This window comes from Sapajus apella, unplaced genomic scaffold (genome assembly GCF_009761245.1).
Source record: "Sapajus apella isolate SASKATOON/1434 unplaced genomic scaffold, GSC_monkey_1.0 scaffold6, whole genome shotgun sequence".
NCBI lineage: Eukaryota > Metazoa > Chordata > Mammalia > Primates > Cebidae > Sapajus > Sapajus apella.
This window is the reverse complement of record NW_022436946.1, coordinates 68747511-68769612: the sequence shown is the minus strand read 5'-3', so window position 1 is coordinate 68769612 and position 22102 is coordinate 68747511. Positions and strand designations below refer to the sequence as shown.

General features: G+C 36.0%; 2 protein-coding genes across 3 annotated transcripts in view; one reads left to right on the top strand and one right to left on the bottom strand.

The window, feature by feature from the left end:
* Positions 1–18318, top strand: part of LOC116549681 — a 173709-nt gene extending 155391 nt beyond the window's left edge. For both annotated transcript variants that reach the window (XR_004268001.1, XR_004268000.1), the window contains exons 3-6: positions 1403–1519; positions 6791–6901; positions 8901–8960; positions 15945–18318. The gene's annotated coding sequence lies outside the window, so the exon portion shown is untranslated. The remainder of the gene's footprint in view (positions 1–1402; positions 1520–6790; positions 6902–8900; positions 8961–15944) is intronic.
* The window catches only part of ELOVL4 (ELOVL fatty acid elongase 4), a 31501-nt gene continuing 22213 nt past the window's right edge, over positions 12815–22102 (bottom strand). The window contains exons 3-6 of the mRNA XM_032275442.1: positions 21467–21547; positions 18806–18977; positions 17117–17244; positions 12815–14884 (exon numbers count right to left, since the gene is read on the bottom strand). Coding sequence (XP_032131333.1) covers positions 14609–14884; positions 17117–17244; positions 18806–18977; positions 21467–21547 — 657 coding nt within the window. The 3' untranslated portion in view covers positions 12815–14608. The remainder of the gene's footprint in view (positions 14885–17116; positions 17245–18805; positions 18978–21466; positions 21548–22102) is intronic.

Sequence of the window (22102 nt, the reverse complement as noted above, 5' to 3'; positions counted from 1 at the left end):
TAAAAACAATTTGTGGATCACTTATGACAAGAAAATAGCCTAGGGCAGTTATTCTTTTTCTTTTCTATGACTGTGAAAAGAATAATAATCCTGCAAATCACCTAACCTTCCCCATTACTGCCACATAATAAACTAAGAAATGAAATTAAAACAATTTAACCATATCTGAGGATAAATGAACTTTTAAGGGGATGGCAAGAAAAGTGTAAGAAATTCACATTTATGGGCCCGGCGCGGTGGCTCACGCTTGTAATCCCAGCACTTTGGGAGGCCGAGGCGGGTGGATCACGAGGTCAAGAGATCGAGACCATCCTGGTCAACCAGGTGAAACCCCGTCTCTACTAAAACTACAAAAAATTAGCTGGGCATGGTGGCGCGTGCCTGTAATCCCAGCTACTGAGGAGGCTGAGGCAGGAGAATTGCCTGAACCCAGGAGGCGGAGGTTGCGGTGAGCCGAGATCGCGCCATTGCACTCTAGCCTGGGTAACAAGAGCAAAAACCCCGTCTCCAAAAAAAAAATGTCACTAGCGACAGAAATTCACATTTATTAAGCAATTCCATGAAGTAGACACTTTGCTAAATACTTTGCAAGCATTTTTAAATTTAATTTTCATATATTAATTGAATTAGAGATTATTTTTCCCATTTTACATTTAAAGAAAGAAACCCAGAAACATTAAGTAAATTGTTCAAGGTTGTATCAGTGACGAAGCTCAGAATGAATCTTCATTATTTTAAAGATGGCTTCAAAAACATTTTCTTTTTTAGGAACATTGAAGAGCCTTCTGACTCAAGATGGTAGGCTAAGCTCATCTATTTTCTATCACTCTCAAGGCTCTATAAAAAAAATAGTCAAAGATTAGCAAAAATGTCTAAATCTACAGTAATGGGAAAAATATGAAGGGGCCTCAGCAGATAAAAGATTTCAATAATGTTTTGCAAGATGGAAAGTAGGCAGTTAAATTATAAATTCATTCAGCAAAGTAGAGGAAACTGCTACCAAGTTTTATGCAGAGCTGTAGTGAAGGCAGTAACAAGGTTTTCCACCACAGCCCCCCAGAATATGCCAGACAAATGAACTGTTGGAATAAAAAGCTGGGTCAAAAAAAGGCAGTTTAAAAAGCTTGTATACAGAACAAACTCCCAGTTCCCTCATCTGCAAAATCTATAGCATTATAGCACTTAAGCTTTACTTCTTATATTGTCATTGAAAAAAAGAAAGATCTCTTCTATGTTGAGAACTAGGGCATCAGCTAATAATAAATAGCACCTGGATGACTCTGTAGACTACACAATGAATTTGGTGTCTAGAGAATATTACAAACAGCTGTATACACTATCGATTACACTACAAGCCAGAGAGTAAGCGTAATCTTTTTTTTTTTTTTTTTTTTTTTCCAAGGTGGAAGTAGTTCTTGAGAGTCAAATCAGTTCTATAAGTGTTTGGTGCTCAAAACCGCATTCCCTCAGCTTGCTGCTCATTTCAATGCTGTAATGGATAGTTCCATGATCACTGGTGGTGAGTGTCCCATCTCAAGCTCATTTTTACTGCTTTTCTTTTTGTTTATCTCAGAGTTACTTAGCCTAAGAATAGGCATATTGCAGAAGTCATGGGGAGGGTACAGATAGTGTTCCTGAGTAACCAATGAGAGATAGAAATCTGTAGATAGATGCCCAATCTCTCTCATCCTGCAGATACAAGATTCCACGTGGTCTCTTCTATGGTTTCCCAGAGGGTTCGTAGTAGATGTATTTCAGTGGCTCACAGTGGTAACCGGCCTAGAATATATCCTTTATTGGCATTCCCTCTTTCCCTCTCTTACTCCCTTACACGTTCACTGCAGATATCTAGAAGCAACGCTCAAGTAAACTGCATGTATTTAAAACCTGTCATCAGCTCTTAAGAAACCCCCAAAATAAGACAGGAGAGGTGTAGGAATCAGGCCTGTGCTAAGATCTGTGGATGCCCAAATTAGGTCAATTATTTGGCACTCACCCAACATTGAGAAACATTTCTTTAACATTTTTTAAAAGTCCAGAGGTCAGAAAACTGCATCTGCCATTGCTACCATCACTGATAACATCACATCTTCTTCATGCTAATGAAGCTGATGATAAATGATGAAATGTGGGATCCAGCTATTCGGAGAGTTAAGTCTGTCTGAGCTATTTGAATTATCTTATCCTTCCAAAAAATCCACTCACTCCAGTACATTTCATTGGTAGAATATAAACCAGATCCAAGCCTGTAGCTTCAAGGAAGGTTGGAAATATATATTTAGCTCTCTAGACTTTGCAATAGGTGATATGTGGGAGGTTATAAGAAATGAGTGGGAATGCATGTCAAGTGGATTGAACAATATTGAACACAGTCTGCTGTGCTGCTACTCAACATCTACAATCTTCTGCCTATGTTTATCTTCCAAAGAAAAACCAGAGCAAAACCAACATGCTCCAATCTTGCGTAATACAACAGAACCTTTTATAAACAAAAACATGATCACGCTCTCCTAAAAGAGAAGATCCAAAGTCTGTTCATTGTATCCATCTAGTGATATTGTTCATTTCTCCTCTAGTTCAGTTGTAATTCCACCTTGATATCTTTTAAACTTAGGGCTAAACTACTATACATTTTACCATCAATAATATGCCTTATATCAAATAGAAAGGAACAGAGAGAGGAAAGATTTGGGGTTAATATACGCAAATATAAACACAAAGCAGGGAAAAATATGCAAAACTATCTCAGATATTGTTCTTGCAACTGGTCACAAAATCACAAATAATATGGTTAACCTAATTTTCCAGTGCTTATTCCAGTTGTCTTCTGCCTCAGTCATTATTTAAACTGGAGAGGATTCTTTACGTGGTAGAGAAGCCCCAACCTTCCTTGCTGAATGATTCAAGGCCTTGGAAATACTGTCTCTTTGGGATTACTAAAGGCATCCATGAAATTTTATCACTGGCCATGTAAATACTTGGAAGCACCAAAGAGGATCTAGTTCAGATATAGACCTCTTTTTTACCCCAGGAATCACCACAGCAGATGTAGTACTCTTCTTTGTTGAATGGCAAAAGAATCCCTAAATTCTAGGTGGCCATTTTGACTTTAAATGAAACCATTATTGTATCTCCCAGTAGAAACTTTCTTTCTCTGGGTACTAAAAATCTCTAAACAGGCACAGCAAAAAGTAATAAGGATAAAAACAAAAAACTATTGCATGTAGGTATAGTATTAATAGTCTAAGAATCTGCTTTCTAATCTATCCCTTGGTTCCCAGATCAAGTATCCTGGCCTGAGGAGAGAGAGCATCATACATTGGTGGCTGGTTTAAGAGCACAGTATCTTGAAGGGAAGTATCATTGGCTCTCAAACTGTTGTCTGCAAGCTAGGCTCATAACGTAATTTAATAAGACATTTCACTGACTTCAAGGCCACATGCTTCAGAGACAAACTTAGATTACATTTCTCAGCATCCTTTGCTCTTAAATGGAATGATCTGAATGAGTTACTGTCAATAGAGTATGGGTTAAATTTGATGATAATTGTCTCCAAATCTGGGTCATTGATGGCCTACTGCCTCCATGAAATTCTCTGAGAAACCCTTCTGTAAGTCCACCTCCTCAGCCAAATGCAGAAGACCAATTGAGGGAGGGAGCCCTGGGATCTCTGAATGACTGTGGGCAGAGCCTTTCACTCTGCCCTACTGACCTCTACTGCACCGTGAAAATGGAAATAGAATTTTAAAAAATTATCTATGTGTTCCATCATATTATATTAAGCCTGTTAATTTTTTTTTTGTTTTGTTTTTTGTTTTTTGAGATGGAGTTTCGCTCTTGTTACCCAGGCTGGAGTGCAATGGCACGATCTCGGCTCACCACAACCTCTGCCTACTGGGTTCAGGCAATTCTCCTACCTCAGCCTCCTCAGTAGCTGGGATTACAGGCACGTGCCACTATGCCCAGCTAATTTTTTGTATTTTTAGTAGAGACAGGGTTTCACCATGTTGACCAGGATGGTCTCGATCTCTTGACTTCGGGATCCACCCGCCTCGACCTCCCAAAGTGCTGGGATTACAGGCGTGAGCCACCGCGCCTGGCCCTTGTTATAGTAATTATAGTAATTATAATTACTATAATTGGGGTTGTTATAGTAATTATCCAACCCTAATACATGGAAAGAGAACTAAATTCCATATATGTGAGACCATTGCCTTATTTATTTTATTACACATTTTTTTTGCATATGATGCAATGTTCTGTGGCATACCTTGGTGATGGATAACACATTCAATAAATTTACAAATGGATTGTATTGCTGGTAAATTCATTCCAGAATAAGTGTCATTCTAGTAAGAATGAGTTGATCCCTTTTCCTAATGGGAGCGAAGTGGCTGGCTATTCCAAGTCCATATAACAAGGTCAACACTGGACTCTGCTGTGGGCAGGTGGGCACTCAGCAGTGGTGCTAGCCAGACCAGCCGTGCTGAGAAGTCCATACCATTTGAGCCCATGTAAACCTCTCTCTTGTAAATAATGTAAATAATATTTGGGTTATTTTCCTGTGGCTGCCATAACAAATTACCACAAAATTAGTGGCTTAAAACAATAGAAATTTATTCTCTTACAGTTCTGGAAACCAGAAGTCCAAAATGAAGGTGTTGGCTGGGCTGTGCTCCCCTTGAAGGGTCTAGAAGAGAATCCACTCCTTGCCTCTTCCAGCTTCTGGTGGCTGCCAGCATTCCCAGCGTCATCACCCCAGTCTCTGCCTGTATCATCACATCACCATCTCCTCTTTGCAGGTGTAGCATTTCTGTCTCATAAGAACACTTGTAATGGCATCTGTGGCCCACCCAGAGAACCCAGAGTTATCATCTCATCTTAAGAGCCTAAACTTAATCACATCTACAAAGAACCCCTTTTCAAATAGGGTGACATTTATAAGTCCCAGAGCTACCATGAAGCACACTACACTGTACTTTTGTCCATTTTGTTTATAAACCCAGTAAGCAAACATGGGGTGGTTAGGAAAACTAAGGAAGGAGGCTGACTAATATCCATAGAACAGATTATCCTGTCTCTCTGTTTATTAACTGCCTCTTCTGCAGTAGGTGCCTTTGGTGAGCATTTACATGGAACACAAAAAAGTCATACTCAGAACCCCTTGTCACCAATCCTCAATTTTATTCCTTCCAAATCCTTGAGCATCTAGCCAAATCATTATCCATTACCGAAAATCTGATATAAATGCATGACCCTGGGAAGTTTTCCTTCTAGGAAAAGGGAGCAATCAGATGTACTGCCCAAAGTTCTTTCATTAGCTGGATTTTCCTTCCACACACATTTAAGCTGTAACACTGCCACAGTTCATTTCTAGCTATTGTTTGCATATTCTGTGGAATAATTTGTAAACCACGTCAATTACTTTCTTTTACAGCTTCTCAACAAGGGTCCCCTCATAAATTAGACTTTGTCCCAGATAGTTTAAATAAAGAGACTTTAATGAAGGGATTACACGTAGAGATGTAGCCAGGGAAAAAGAAACAAACAAGGGATGGGGAGGTGCAAGAAAACTAGCATGAGTGTGATGCTGTTATTATTCTCTGGAGGAACAAGGAAAGAAACAGAGCTTGGTGAGAATTAGATCAACAGAGAAGCAGCTTCCCAGCAGGGACTGCGGTTGTGGAGAAAGGTATGTAGGGTCAGAGATGCAACACTAAAGTAGGAAAAGAGCGTGGAAGTGTCCTACACACTCTGGAAACTTTTGATCTTCCATTGGCACTTACTATTCATTGAATCCAACTGGAAGACGGCTGACAAGGGAGCCAAGATGATGTAGCCCATATGGTTCAGCATTTCAGGGCACAAAACAGAGCAAAATGTATCAGAGGTGTGCAAACACAGTCAGCTAACATTTCACAGGAACTTTCATATGGTCAAACGTGTGGGCTGAGGGAGAAATGGCAATGCAGCAAGAGCAGGTGCAATGGTCACCTGAGGTGTTGCTCATGCCTCTTACCTGTGCCTTCATGACTTTCTACTTGATGAAGGAGTGCTGCTGTGCATATCCTAGTTTATGACAGAATACCTAGACTGTGATGGGTAGCTGTTTTCATGACCATTTTATATTCTGTGGTCAGATACACAAATCTCTGCCATGGCCTAAAAGCAATACAAGATCTATTTCTTAATAGTTATTTGGAGACTAGGTAATGGCTTTGTTCTAAAACCTGAAAGGATTGTGCTGTAATTCTAAATCAAGGTTTGCCAGGGGCCTCCTATGGGATTGCTTTCTGCCAAACACTCCAAGCACCATTTAATCTGTTGGATCTCAAATCTCAAATATCAGAGCAGCATGCACAACAGTTCACAGTTACAAATCATTTTCTTGCTCTGGACCCCATTGAGAACCAGCAATTTTATGGATTACTTGATAAATGGGTCAAAGTAGCACATTTAAAGGTGTGTTTGTTGTTTCAAAAGTCCTGTGAGATGGTAACAATCATTGGGTCTTTTTAATAGTGGGAAATTTTCATAGCAATTTTCTTTTACCCACTATTAAAGAGATAAAATGATTATTACCATCTCACGGGATTTTTGAAACAACATATATACACCTTTGTATATGGAGGAGGAAATATCTCAACTTGCTATAAACTACTCGACTCCCATAAATTTTATTGATGTCATGGCCTTTGAATTTACATAATTTGTTTTTTCCTCCCACTTTCTGGCACATATGTTCCTTACCAAGGAATCTATGGTGGTTGCCACTTCCTACTTATCACAGCCAGTCAGCATGTCGCTAACCATTGTAGTGGAACAAAGTGATATCCTATGGTGTGATGAGACAGACAAGGTTCCTATGGACTAGATTATTACAGAAAACTGGAGAGCTGAGGTAAGATAGCAAAGACATTAAGTCCTTCGGAGGCATTAAAATTAAAATTAAAGGCCGGGCGCGGTGGCTCAAGCCTGTAATCCCAGCACTTTGGGAGGCCGAGGCGGGTGTATCACGAGGTCAAGAGATTGAGACCATCCTGGTCAACATGGTGAAACCCCGTCTCTACTAAAAATACAAAAAAGTAGCTGGGCATGGTGGTGCGTGCCTGTAATCCCAGCTACTGAGGAGGCTGAGGCAGGAGAATTGCCTGAACCCAGGAGGCGGAGGTTGCGGTGAGCCGAGATCGCGCCATTGCACTCTAGCCTGGGTAACAAGAGTGAAACTCCGTCTCAAAAAAAAAAAAAAATTAAAATTAAAAAAAGGATAGCAAAGATGTACAGCTTACTTTACAAGGTGAAATGACTTCTGTTATCTCTTTGTTGGAAGGGAGAAAAATACTTTTAGCAGATTCATAGCAGCATGTCAGCTGCCAGCATTTTATTTGCTTCAGTTAGCTAACTACATCTGAAACAGCCATTGAATTTGGAGTTACATGGTTAATAATAGTAGTCTCCCCAAGACTCCACCATTTCTGCTTGGGTCAAACAGGAGTGTTAAATGGGGGTATGACATAAAATCATCACCCCTGAATTTTTCAGACCTTGGATGGTGACATGAGCCTCTGACATTCACCCAGAAATATGGCACTACTTTTGGTCTATTGTTTCAATAAGAAGGGACATTCTAGGAGCTTCAGCTTGGTCCTTCATACCATAATGGCCTTCATTCCATGAGATAGGGAGCCAATGTGGGAGTTCAACCAGAGTTGAGTATGTCTAATCCAACTATACATGCAGGAACTGGGAAGGGTATGTTTGAGGACCCACTGAGTCACTGTGAGATGAACTCAGATCACCAGGCCTCTAGACTCCCCCATTTTGACTGGTGAGCACAGTAGCAATTTGGGTGCTCAATGAGCAGCATCAGCTCAGAGTCAGTGTCCGAGTAATCCTCTCAAAAAGTGTTTAATTTCCTTCCCTTTTGATGAAAGCAGGAAAGAGGATTTATAGTATATCCTATAAAATCATCACAGAATATTTCAAGGGAAACCAATATTCCCTCAATTTAAAAAGCTCTAGGTCTGTGTACTGGACCAATGATGGGAATTGGTGAGGGGCTGTGTCTCTCATTGTAATTACTCAAGTCAGGCCAGTGTTTACCAGATTTAGTCTGTCATACTAATCAAGAAGGACCTTAGTCCATCTGTTTCAGTGCTTAGGACATCATCATAAATTGGCCACCACCATAGACACCCACAGGCCAAGCCATTCTAACAACTCTGGCTCTTTTGCCAGAGTTGTTATGGACTATAACACTATAACAGAGTTGAATGGACTACAATCACGTCCATTTCATCTCTGGCATTTAAATATTGCCATTTGGCGTCTGCCAATCTAATACTCTAATTCCCACTGAAATTTAAATTAAGGAACTCATTTTAGGGAATCTTCCTCCCTCTGTCATCATCCCAATCTATAGAAAGTAACCACTACAGAATTTTCCAAGGATGCTTGTGGACCTTACCAACAGATTTCTCAAACATAGAGAGGAGGTAGTCAGGTGGGTCACACATGGTAGATCTCAACATTCCTAACTCCATTAAGTCTCTAGAGTCTCTCCTCCACGTTATTCCAAAGAATTTCTAACATATATCTGAGTTTAATATAGGCTGGTACTGAGTCCCTATTTTAGCTGAAAAACTGAAACACCAGTAAAGCTGCTCCTCACTGTTGAGCTATGGCCTCAAAATAAGAATTTTTGGTTAGATATAAGAACTATATCAATAATTTCAGTTTATTCTAAAGATACGTTTCTGCCTGCCTTAACACTGAGAATCTATTCCTATACATATGTGCAGATGAAAATTAGCCAAATTCTATCATTCTAACTGCCTCCTCCCAGGATAGATTTTGTATTTGTTCCCCTGGGGCATGCTGTGATCTAATTGTCTTTGCAGATCTGATGGCACTGAAAGGGGAGAAGGCAGGCATAAAGAGGATCAGCATTCCTTTGGAAGGTAACTACCTTGGTTGAGGTCATTATGGAATCTCAAGCAACAAAGGACTAATGTCATCTGACAGGGAGGAGAGACTGCTTTTATGAACAGGCATATTCAAAGCAATTTAAAAATTCATGTTCTCAGGTTCATCCAAATCTACCCAAATATCCCCATTCTGTTCCTTTAGGTCCCATCCTGTCATGATCAATGCCACAAATTTCACATAGGAAACCACTGAGGCTGTGAACTCAAGTTGTAATTCTGCAACCCAAAGGTGCAAACTTTGAATTTTGTTTTAAAGCATTTCAAGTCTGCAGTTATGATATATAAAAGGGTCTCTTAAAAGGGTCATAGAAGCTGTCTGCAATTTTTTCCTTGCCCTGAGCCAAGAATTTAAAATAGGAGTGAACCCTTTTTCTATAAGCTCTGCAGTACAATAGGAAGCAACGCTGCCACTCAAGTTTTCTCTATTTCTTATTGGCACTACAATAGTGCAGTGGAGCAGCTGGTCTATCAAAGGACTGTCTTCAATAGCTCTTCCATCCTATGTGGCCATAGGTGTTAATTTAGCTATTTGCTTCATGGAAAACAGTATCCTATTTCCCGGTGGTCATGAAGTTATTACTGCCTATAAACTCAACAGATAACCAATCTTGTATTATATTTAAAAGTTGATTTCTTGATTAAATTTTGATGCTGACTGCTGAGCTAGGTAAGGTTCATCACATGAAATAGATAACACTCAAGGTGTTTCAAGCAGAAAATCTTTAGTTCAAAAGATGAGGTGCTTATAAAGTTATTGGTAACTTGGAGGAATAAAAGTGAGGAGGCTATCCTCAGTCTTTAGCTTCAAATTCACACAACCTCATCTGTCATAAGTGCCATCACCATTAGCACTGTCTGTATTCATAAAATTGATGCCAAGATAATGGAATGTGTTATCCAATTGTTTCCAACACTTTTGTCTGTAGGAGCCCATTTATATAATTGTTCTACTACAGAAAATTTCACGAGTGCCTCACATTGACAAAACCTAAATTTATGAGGGGATCACATGGGAATCTGAGAAATGTGATTTTTGGTTTCCCAGACTCTGTAATACTAAAGGAGGTGAGAAAGAACATACAAAGGGGAAAGGAATGGATTCATAGTGCTCAAAAACATCTAGTACATGAACCAAAGATGATGCTTGATAATGTGAAGTAGTTAATATTTAGGGTAGACTTGAAGATGTAAACTCCAAATCTCAACCTTAATGATAAATTAGAAATTTGTTACCCAAATTCATCTGACTGCTCTTTTTCCTCATGAGGTCCCCTGCTACTTTTATTTCTGGAGGAAAGATTAGATACCACTTTATGAGGGCTGGCAGTAATAATTCAAGCATAACAAAAACAAATGTTGAATATAGCTTTGAAGAGCAGTTTTTCTTTTGTGATGTCTTTATTAAATTTTCACTGAGATCTGAAATCAGAGTATATTGGAAACCCAACTGTATTAGGTACAACTGATAAACTCTAACTATATAATATGCTTATAAAAATTATAAATGTATTTGATCCCATTTTATTAATTAGAAAACAAGCCACACTCAAAGGTGAGGTGAGACTGTTGTGAACATAATGCTATCTATCATACGAAACTCATAATCTCTCCACCCTCTAATTACCAAGCAGCTAGCTAATCATTATTCTTGAAAGACTGGTTCTTAAAACAGCTTCCTCACAGGGAGGAGAAACTCAGTTGAAATGTAATGCATCATGAGTGACAAAGAAGGGATTTCAACTGGATGCTTTCCTTTTTCCCCCATGACAAATTCAAAGAAAATACAATTCAGCTGAGAAATGGAGCAATTTGACTGGCTTCTCTAAAATTGCAGAAAAGGGATTCAGGAATACCTAAAGACTGACAGAGGACACGGAATATGTATGTGGACTGATGAAATATTTATTCTTTATAACTCAATATTGTATTTAAATTGAGAAATAATAATTTCAAGATCCTGTTTTTAGAAATAGCCATAGTATTTAAATCTTTCAAGATTTTCTTTTGTATTTAGTATGGCTTCTCATTTGGACATATCCTGTATAGATATTCTCATTTGGACATATTCTGTACAGATGTGCAAGTGCAGTGTGACCTTCTGATAGCTGCATTATAATTAGATAGATATTAAATGATGTGTTTCAGTGTGTACTTCAGGATTCTCCTTCAGGATTCACAGCCTCCTATGAAAACAAATTCAAAAGGAGCTGTGCCTTTCAATTCACAGCCATGCCTTCCCCTCTGCAATTTATAAGAAAACTAACTTCTAATACTTGTATGATTTATAGTATTTTGCAACAAAAATATTAGGTTGGTGCAAAAAGAATACTACAAAAAAAGAATCCATTTCTACTTCTCTTTCTTTTCACAAATATTCTTGTCATTCAGAAATTATCTGCCTAAAATACCAAAGACTAAAGCATGGATTCTAAATTACACCACTAATAAGGACTTGCTTTCTAAGGTCACTTGCCAAAATTACTTGCACGCTGAGTAGCAGGTGACAGATTTTCTTCAGCAGATTTTATGATTACTGCTCAGATGCTGTGTGCCTGTGTACACAGCTCAGTATCACAGTGTCTCTCACCTCTGCTGCCCTATTAACCATCCAGCAGGATGCTGAAATCTGCCACCCAGGTCCATGCTGAGCAGGCCAGCCAGCATACATCCTGGATAGCTGTAGCTGTTTTTTTCTTAGTAAGAATGGTATTATGAGTACAGCTGAGATTATGGCTATAACAAGGAAACAGCTGAGACAGTGTGAACTCCTCAGTGTGGTGTCTCATTCTGAAGGTGAGAGAGATTCAAAAGTTCTGCTCCAATAGTCAATATATAGCATCTGACTTGTTTTGTCAAATAGATAACACAACAAAAATCACTTATACCTCTGATTTCTCCTTCTTATTTATAGGGTAGCTAAGATGCATATATGAAACAAGCCTATAAATTAAAATATTCTTAATAAACTAAAAACACTGCTAGATTCCATGCTCTAAAGTAAAAACATAATAATCGATGCTAAAATATTTTTGAATACCCTAAGAGCATGCATAACAAAAGAGAGAAAAAGAGAGAATGAATTAATAATATCAAAACTAAAACTAGTCATCAGCTTCCATCAGCAAAGCAGTCAAGAGTAACAGACTTAGGAGGCCGAGGCTGGAGGATTGCTTAAGGCAAGGAGTTCAAGACCAGCCTGGGCAACATAGTAAAATCCCATTTCTACCAAAAAAAGGAAAAAGTAACAAAAGAAAGAGCTACAGTCATCTATTAGAGAGGAAAACTCATGTCTCAGGTATTTCTAGTTATTGCAAGTATTTAACAAATTCCTTGTCTTCTATATAAGAAAATGTTACTTTAGTGACAAAGTTTTACCAAATAGGAGACATACTCTTTATTCACCAGTTTTTAGATATAAGGCATGCAACGTATCTGTGATAACAGAGAAGAAATTATGAAAGCTCTGGAAAAGGCTGTATTTATGACATTTTAAAATAATCTTCTATCAAGAAACTTATAGTAAGGACTGAATGATTTAAATTGAAGAATCAAGAACATACCCCTTTACGGAAGAATAATTTAGAAAAAAAAATGGTATGTTTTATGTCTGAATGCAAAAGCTCTTCCAAAAGCAACTAATTTTGAAAGTAAAAATATGCTACTATAGAAAGTAAGCTTTTTACCAGCAATTGTAAATACCCAAGTTCTAGTTTGATTTCTTTTCTACATAAGAAATTAGCAGCAGAAAGCAATTTAGAATTAACTAAATCAAATAAACATCTAGCAGTTTACATTGTAATAAACTGATTAACAAAAAAAATCATTTTCCACAGCAGAAGTGTATTTATTGTGCTGAAATCAGGTAGCAGGGAATGAAGAGCTCTTGGGAACCAGTACAGAATGTTCACAAAGATTTACAAATCTCTAGTCATTACACACTGAACAATAAAACAAAGGTGTTGAATCCTCTTAGACCAAACTATGTGTTGAAAATTTTCTGTAATTCTCATGACTGCATGCCTTTGGGGGAAAAGTATTCATTTTTAATGCACAATAAGTATGTTATAGTTTACAAAATATTCTGAAGTAGTCTGTACAAACAGCATACATCCTACACATGCAGCTTTGACATGTTGTTGAGATACTTAGAAATATTCATGCTTTTTTTTTTTGGTCACATTTTGTCTTCTTATAGTAATCCCTTTGCAACATCCCTTAACAAATTAACCTATGTAGTAAAATATGGTACAAATTCTTTCCTACTTTATTTCCAGTTGTTCACTTATATTACATGAAACACTTCATTTGTAAATAGCAATTTTATTTTTATAGTTCTGACTACTCTCACTTTTATTCATGTTGTGTTTTAACAACACTTTGTAACATCGAGCATTGAATTTAACAATCTTTAGCACCAAGGAGTCAAGAATATTGCACCAAAATGGGTTTATACTTCATACCTAGTTAATAAATAAGATCTTGCAACTTAGTCACAAGGAAAACGTTACTCCAAAATTAAACACACTGAAAGAGAAGGATAGTTTCACAGAAATGTTTGATGTATGCTATTTGTCATAAAAGCAAAAAAATACTAGTGGATTTGAAAGTTAATATTAAAATTTACATTAGAAGACTCCTTGATTTTTTAATTAAAATTTATTTAATTTTAAATGTTCTTTCCAACAGAAGAGGTAGGTATTTTTCCATATATGAAAAATCAGTAACAGCCACAAATCAAAACAAGGAAAGCCTGATAAAAATCAACATATTCTAACAGCACATAAATGTAACTATCTTATGATGTTACTAATAAAGACATGAGTTGTTTCATGTTTCAATCCAACAATAATCTTAAATTTCGTAATATATTTCTGCTAGTAACGGTAGTATTCAAATGCTGCCTTTTCATCAAAAAAAAAAAAAACAAATTGTTTCCCCACAGCGATTTGTGCCTTGAGTCGTGGTGATCTCCGAGTCACCAGATAAGATTTTACTGCAATTCTTTCTTATTTTCACCAACACCATTATCATCAAGCCTCTAAGATTCTACAGAGATCAGCAGATTTAAAAAATTTAATTACAACCAGAGTATACTCTGACTAGAGGTGGAGAGATTTGACCATTCTGGTCAGCAAATGAATTCAAATGCGCAAGTTTAAATGTATCCACATTTCATTTCAAGTTTTGGACAAGAAAATGTAACACAACTGATTTCAGTCAGTAGACAAGATAATTAGCAATTTATCAAAAAAAATTCATAAAGATTGTTTCTGTGATCATCTAAAATTCAGACCGAAGAATGAGTGACTGTAACATACATGAAATATCTCACCCTTTAGACAACTGGATGCCAACAGGGGGAGAATCTCCAAAGTCACATAATGATTGCTTTGGTCTGGAGAACATCAAGGCTAATTAAAAAAAAAAAAAGTTAAAAAATTCATAAATAAAACATCTGGATATGGTATTAACACTTTACTCAGTCTAAGAGTTACTAGTACATAGAGCACATTTGTCTTTTCTCCCCACCCCCAACTCTCCTTTGCTTCTGTTTTCCCTGAAATTTTATATGATATGGGAGTTTTTCCTCACTGTCAACAACAGTTAAGGCCCAGTTCAATTTACTCTCCTTTTGCTTTTCCATTTTTCTGGTTTTTTCCATTTTGTATCACTAGTTGTTTTTCTGATTTGCTCACACCATTTGCTGAAATACCATTCATGGCTGTTTTTCCAGTTTTTGATTTCCTAGGCTCTTTGTATGTCCGAACGTAGAAGTTAAGAAAGAGAAATATGAAGCTGATTGCATAGGCAATTAGAGCCCAGTGCATCCATTTGGGGAAGGGGCAGTCAGTGTAAAGAGACAATGCTGTGTGCCCAATGGTCACATGGAATTGAACCTGAAAAACAAAAAACATAATAATTTAATCTGAATAGTAAACAACTTTTAACAACATCAGCGTCTTCTACATAGCTATCACAGGCCCAAATTTTGCCACACTCTGCAAAATTTATTGTTTTCTGGCTCCCATGGCCAGCTACTTCTCATTCACAGCTCAAATGCCCTCTTCTCAGTAAGGGCTTTCTGACAAGATTTCAACTGGCCCTCTCAATCCCATTAACCAAAGACTTTTTGCATTTTTTAAAAGGAGAATTATAACTATTTGAAATTGTCTTTTGTATTTGTTACTTCTTTATTGCCTATCTTTCCACTAGAATATAACTCCAGAAGGCAGGACTCTGTCTTGCCTATTGGTAATTCTTGAGTCCTCAGCACCATGTCAGGATCAATGAATATGTGTTGAATAATGTTATCTGATGGAAGGGAATCAATGGCCTAGAAGAGTAAAGTAAGAGTATTGTAGGTGCTTTCATTTTATTTTCCTCCCACATTTGAGATTGGTTTCTTTCTATCAAATTGTAAGCAAGCAGATACATATACTTTTTTAAATCTGCTTATAAAAATGGCTCATTTATGTCTTACAGATAGTAGGCAGGTAAATTTTTCTTTGAACACTATCCTTTAAAAACTAATATTTTGATAATATTTAGTAGATATTTCAGAATAAATACAAAAAGAATCACTTTCAACTTTAAGAATTTTTAGAAAAAAGCCAAAAGTGAGATGCTTAAAATAAAATAAATTCTGATATTTCAATAAATGAATGGGCAAGACATGAGAATAATGAATTCTATGGATGTTAACAAGGGTTAACTTTTTATACAATTAACTTACATGACTAACTGTTTTGAGGACTTCTGGCTTGGAAATACAAACTCAACATCCTGTTTGAAATGGACAATTGTGGTTTCTCTTTTAAGGATAGCATTGTTCTTAAAATGTTAATTATTGATTAAAATAATCACTATTAATTATTTTAAATATTATAAAAATAATGAATGCCATGTAAGCTAAAAATTTATACCATATTAAATAACTTTTATAATTTTCCTTGGCAGATATTCAAATCTGAAGAACTTTTGGTTTCACAATGGTTTTTAGAAGCTGCATCACCAAAAAGGGTGTGTATAAGGGTGTGATTGGGTATGGCATCACTCAAGGAGAGCCAGGTATAGGCTCCAACAAACCAGGACTAATTCACATGATTTTGATCACCTCTTCTTTTTCTTGGGTCATTTTACTACTTACTGAGATAAATGAATTACACAAACTGTATTAATAGCTTTTACACAAAAACTGGAGGAAGCTTCCTATACCACTTTGGCTACAAATGAATCCTTCACACCCATCATTTCCCAAAAGTTGTGCTTCCTGTTTGGTTAGCCAGCTGTTTAGCAACTTAAAGCAGAGATGAATAATGTTTCCAAATGTGATTCCACTGATAAAACTGTGCACATGCTACGATTAAAGCAAATTATAATAAATTCTAAAGCTTGAAAAATAGCTACCAGGTTGGCTTTGAATTTCCAGTTTGATTACAGGCTAGTGCCTAGCATCTGAAAGTTACACTAATGCACACACTCAGATTGCCACAAGCAGTCTTACTAGGGGGATGTGTTGAACTGTCTCGACTAAAGACCACCATTGGAAAGTATCTGTCTCTTCTCTCTTAAGGACAGTGTTTTAGAGAATTAAAAGGTGTTCTCTTGTCCTTATTCCCTTCCGTTGCCCCACCCCTTCCTCAGCTATGTGGTTTCTTTTCAACTGTATATTCGGAATATATAAGATACGTTAAAGACTGAAAGATGAAATAAAAAATAAAATTTTTAAGCAAGGATGAGATGAAGACAGGTAATAAAATTTTAAGTTAAAAAAAATCACCTGAGGAAATAAATACATATTATTTTTCTAGTTATACATAAATCTACATACTTCGTAGTGTGCTTGGATCTTTAATCATCCTTTCCACAAATATGTTTAGAGAATGTTTCCCTTAGAGGAGTAAATGCTATGTCTAGTCTTTTAAGTATATTATAAAAGCAAAGACTTGTGACCAATATGGCTATGAATAGGTCGGCTGGAGTCAAGTGGCCTTATCTGCAATATAGCTACAGGATTAAGTTAATTTCATAATAGAATATTGTCTAAAATGACTTAACACTTTAAAATTAATCAAATTTAAATGTTTTCAGTATTTTACCAGAAGAAACTTTGGAAGCATTTAACTCACCAGCTGCAACATGGTCAGGTATCGTTTCCACCAAAGATATTTCTGAATCCATGGGCCAAATGCAGTTAAACCATAGTATGAGTACATAATCACATGGATAAAGGAATTCATCTGTGCTCCAAAAAATGCTTCAGAGAAACAACAGGGAATTACAAGATACAGAAAATTTTATTAGCCACTGACCTACACAATAAATGAATCCACATTATTTAATCTTGAGTACAGATTAGGAATAAAAGATATAAATTAGTACTAATGAAAAGGTTTTCCCTTCAGATTAAGCTAGGTCTTTTTAAGGTTTAGATTTCAGGCTTTACCATATAAATAAAAATGTGTGTTCAAATGCAAAGGACTTTCAAAGTGGTAAGTTTTCAAATGGGGCATTCCAGTGAGCTTAAATAGGCCCAAACGTAGAACTCTTGCCTGTGTTACTTTTAATTCTACTATTCTTGGGGGAAAAAGCTGTAATACATACAAGTCTTAAAGTAGATTTGTAAATGTTCCATTATTGCCTTCATATGTGCCAATATCTACAATGAAACAGTACTTATTTCTTAGGTTTCTAAATAGTTACCATAATATGACAATGGAAACCAGCAAGGTGAGCTATACTATAATGACTTGTACTCTGGATCCTCCTCAGAGGAATCATCTGCATCAAGCTCAACAATGTCAACCATCCTTAATCTACAGGCATCTGAAAAGATCAGAGGCAGATCTTGGCCAAACTATGAATTCAGATCCTCTTTAACATGAACAAGAATGTATAAAATTTCCTTTAAGTAAGAACCAACAAGACCTATACAGGATGAGTATCCCTTATCCAAAATGCTCAGGACCAGATGCGTTTCTGATTTTAGATTTTTTCAAAAATTTTGGAATTTTGCATAGACATAATGCGGTGTCTTGGGGATAGGACTCAAGTCTAAATCTGAAACTTTATATACTCTTTATTTTTTTATATATATACTCTTTATACATGTATCCTAAAGATAATTTTATATAATTTTAAGATAACTTTGTGCATGAAACAAAGTTTGTGTACTCTGAAACATCAGAAAGTGAAGATGTCACTAACTTAGCCACACATGTAGACATTATTTGTGGTTGTTTGGCATGAACATTAGGCTGTACATGAAAAAGGGAGCTAAGAGGGTCTTTTTTCCTTTAGGGATACTGAATAAACTGTGTTGTGCACTTGAGTTTTGACTGTGACCCATAACTTGAGGTCAGGTATGTAATTTTTCACTTGTGGTGTCATAATCATGCTCACAAAGTTTTGGATTTTGGAGCATTTGGATTTCAGATTTTTAGATTAGGGATGTTCAAGCTATATTAGAACAAGAGTGAGCTATGCACTAAGATGAAAATCTTCAGATTTGAGGGGTTGTGTCTTGTTATTCTTTGGATCAGAACTACTAGACCCGTTCCCCCTCAAAATATTATTTTCTACATTTAGTCTTAGTTTATGCTCATCTCTGGGGCAAATCTTTAGGTATTAAGTAGTCACAGATAAAACACAAAAGTTTTACTTTCCTCAAATTTTTAAAAAATGAAATGTACATGGAAATGATTAACCATGAAAGCAAGTCAAATGGTATATCAAGTAAAAGTCCTAGGTTCTCGGTGCTTTCCACTGAACACATATATACAATTAAACATAAGTAGTGTATTTCTGAAAATGCTCACCTTGTCCCCCTGCAACCCATTTAATTCCAATCCACCACAAGGTAAACATCGTACAGTGATGATACACATGAAGGAAAGAAACTTGGTTGTTTTTCTTTCTCAGAATAAAAAACACTGTATCCAAATACTCAACTCCTTTAGATACAAAGTACCACCACAGAGCAGCAGCTATCTGTAAAAATGGAAATCATGTAATGAACACCAAAATGACACTATTGTATGGGTTTCTACTCATTGTAAATAAGTCCAAAATAAACATTTGCATATTACACAAAGAACAAGGCATGGAATCATTTATGGCTAACAAGGTTTGGAAAACCTAAGCATCTCTGCATAGGGAAAAAATAGGAAAGAGAGTCCAAAATGTCATTTATTTATACAGTGCCAATAATTTAGAGAATATTTTCAGTCTTTTACATAGGTAGATGTCACACAGTGTCAAACTGCTAAATACAGAGCTGGAAGCACATTCAGATTGCTATCTTTTTCAATTTGGTAGAGGAACTGAGATGTTTACTTTGTAAAGTGATTTTAGTTGTTCATGCTTAGCCTATATTATAGCTCAGAGAAACATGCAAGTAAGTTCATGTAGCAACTGGTCTCTTCCAGTGTCTGCCTGTCTGCCCACTCTCTCTCCCCGCTACCCTCCCCTCTCCCTACACCAACATGTGCAAAAACATAAATATCCAATCACAGCAGTTTGCATTAGGTATTAAAATCTTTAAAATAATAAATTGGAATGAACAAACAAATATTTCCCAGGTCATAAATATAATCCTGCTTACATGAATAAGTCTTTTCTTTTCCTGGGCTCTAATTAAGGCACCAGATGGTGCAGAAAGATTACATTACATGCTGAGATTAAGGATCCAGTGAGAGGTGACCTCTGTATGTTTTAAAATGTTTTACAAGAATCCTACCATAACAATAACCAAAACTTAATTTTTTATGTCAAGTATTTTCTATGATTAGCTTCCTAGTACAAATAACAAGGCAGTACATATGAAAATCGATTTATAATCCTTTGTGTGTTAGGACCCTATCAGATTTATTCACAGACAGGCTTAGGTGTTTTAGAGTTGAAGGATCCCTTTGCATTTTATACCTGCACCGGTATATGTCATGAGTTTTTTGTTTTGTCTTTTACATTTGAAAAACAAAATTGTAATTTTAAAGTTTGGGGAAAGAAGAAAGGGAACGCATGTAAGAAATAAAGTATTTACAAACTGAGAATTATTTACTGGATTTACTCGAAAAATATCATTATAAATGATACAAATTGGTGGAAAATAGCCTTAAAATAGTTAACTACTCCCAGCAACACTATACTTAATATTCATTATTATACTAGTTCTTTAAAATAAGGTAAGTATCACCATTTTGGCATAGTAACTTTAGAAGGAAAGTGATAATGTCTTATTTTGCTTCCATCTGGACCTCTACATTTGCCACAATTCACATAAAATAATAATAAACAGTAAGTCTCCTTAGTTTGCAAACTGCATTAGATATCTTTAAATAGACTATAACAAAAGTAATACGTCTTAGCTACACAACAGTGAATACAAAAATCCCCCATGCCAGGAAACTACTTTTCTCAAGGGAAGCTACTAGATCTTATTACTACCATACACTTTAGGTAACATAAAACATATGTTTTATATGTAATTTTTAGTATGAACCACAGTATATGAGTTCAATAAATAATAGAATAAGGTAATCTGTTGTTTCTTTTGATTGAATTAATGTTAATTTTACTCATATAAGTGACTGGAAAATAAAATATGGTAACATCTTACTAGTGGTTTATTTTTCTGCAAATATAATAAGAAACTCAATTTATGCCTATACAAATTGTTCTATGCTTAATTTCCTAAACATTCCACACTTCACAAAACATTTACTTTTCCTCACTTTCTTAACAAATAACTTGGACTCAGTTTCTATTCTTGACCAAAAACAAACAAAAAAATCTAAAATAATATCTAAAAGAAACATGAAACTTCCTTGCTTTCACAAGTACTGCATTCTAGTAATCCAATGCATATTTGCTCATGCTGCAAAATTAAGTACTTAAAAAAAAGCATAGCTTTATTGACTCATAACAATCTAGTATAATTTCACTATCACATTAAAGTACACTTTGCCAGGTGTGGTGGCTCGCACCCATAATCCCAGCACTTTGGGAGGTTAAGGCAAGAGGATCCCTTGCAGCTAGGAGTTCAAGACCAGCCTGAGCAACACAGCAAGATCCAGTCTCTACAAAAAATTAAAAAGTAGCTAGGCGTGGTGGTACATACCCATCGTCCCAGCTACTTGGGAGGCTGAGGCAAGAGGATCACTTGAGACCAGAAGCTGGAGGCTGTAGTGGGCTATGATCATACATACCACTACACTTCAGTCTGGGTGACAGAACAAGAAGCTGTCTCTAACTGAATGTTAAAGAACCTGTCTCTAAAAAAAACCAAAAAGTACATTCTACATTTTCACAGACTGGAGCCTATAAAATCAAACCACTTTTACTGATTAAAAGTATTTTTAACTGAATGTTAAAGAACCTGTCTCTAAAAAAAACCAAAAAGTACATTCTACATTTTCACAGACTGGAGCCTATAAAATCAAACCACTTTTACTGATTAAAAGTATTTCTAATGTACTTACCCTGACTTCATTAACATTATCAGAATAATCCACACTCTGGCAAATATAGCTATATCCCGCATTATATGATCCCATGAATAACTGAAAAAGTAATAATATTTGTAGTAAAGTTTTAGTAGATACAGCATTAAAAACACAATTAATACAAAATGTAACCTTTCAAATTATTTTAAAAGGAGCATTTTCTTTAAAAATTTCAAATGCATTGAAAATTTAACACATTGTAATTGCTAGAGGTTACTGTGCATTAATTTGTTTATAATTAAAATCTAAATTAAAAATCACATGTAACTTTTAGACTGAGTATCAACTCTATCAAATACTTCACAACATTAAGAGATATTTTTATTGCTAGGACTCAGATTTTAAAGTTGTCCTACCTTAACTAGGTTTCTATGTTTGATCCAGAGTGGTTTGTGTGTAACAAATTAGGTATGAACATCCAAATAAATTAAAGTGTTTATAAAGTTGAGACTCTAGGCTAAGTTCTCAATTAAAGAAATATTTCTTTTTTTAAGAAGAGTTATTGTTCATTTTCCTAGCATTACTAGTCAGTTCTCTGGAATCATACAGAATTTTAATGAGTCTCTTAGGAAACAAATTCCTTATACAATTTAAAAAATGGCTGTGTCAATC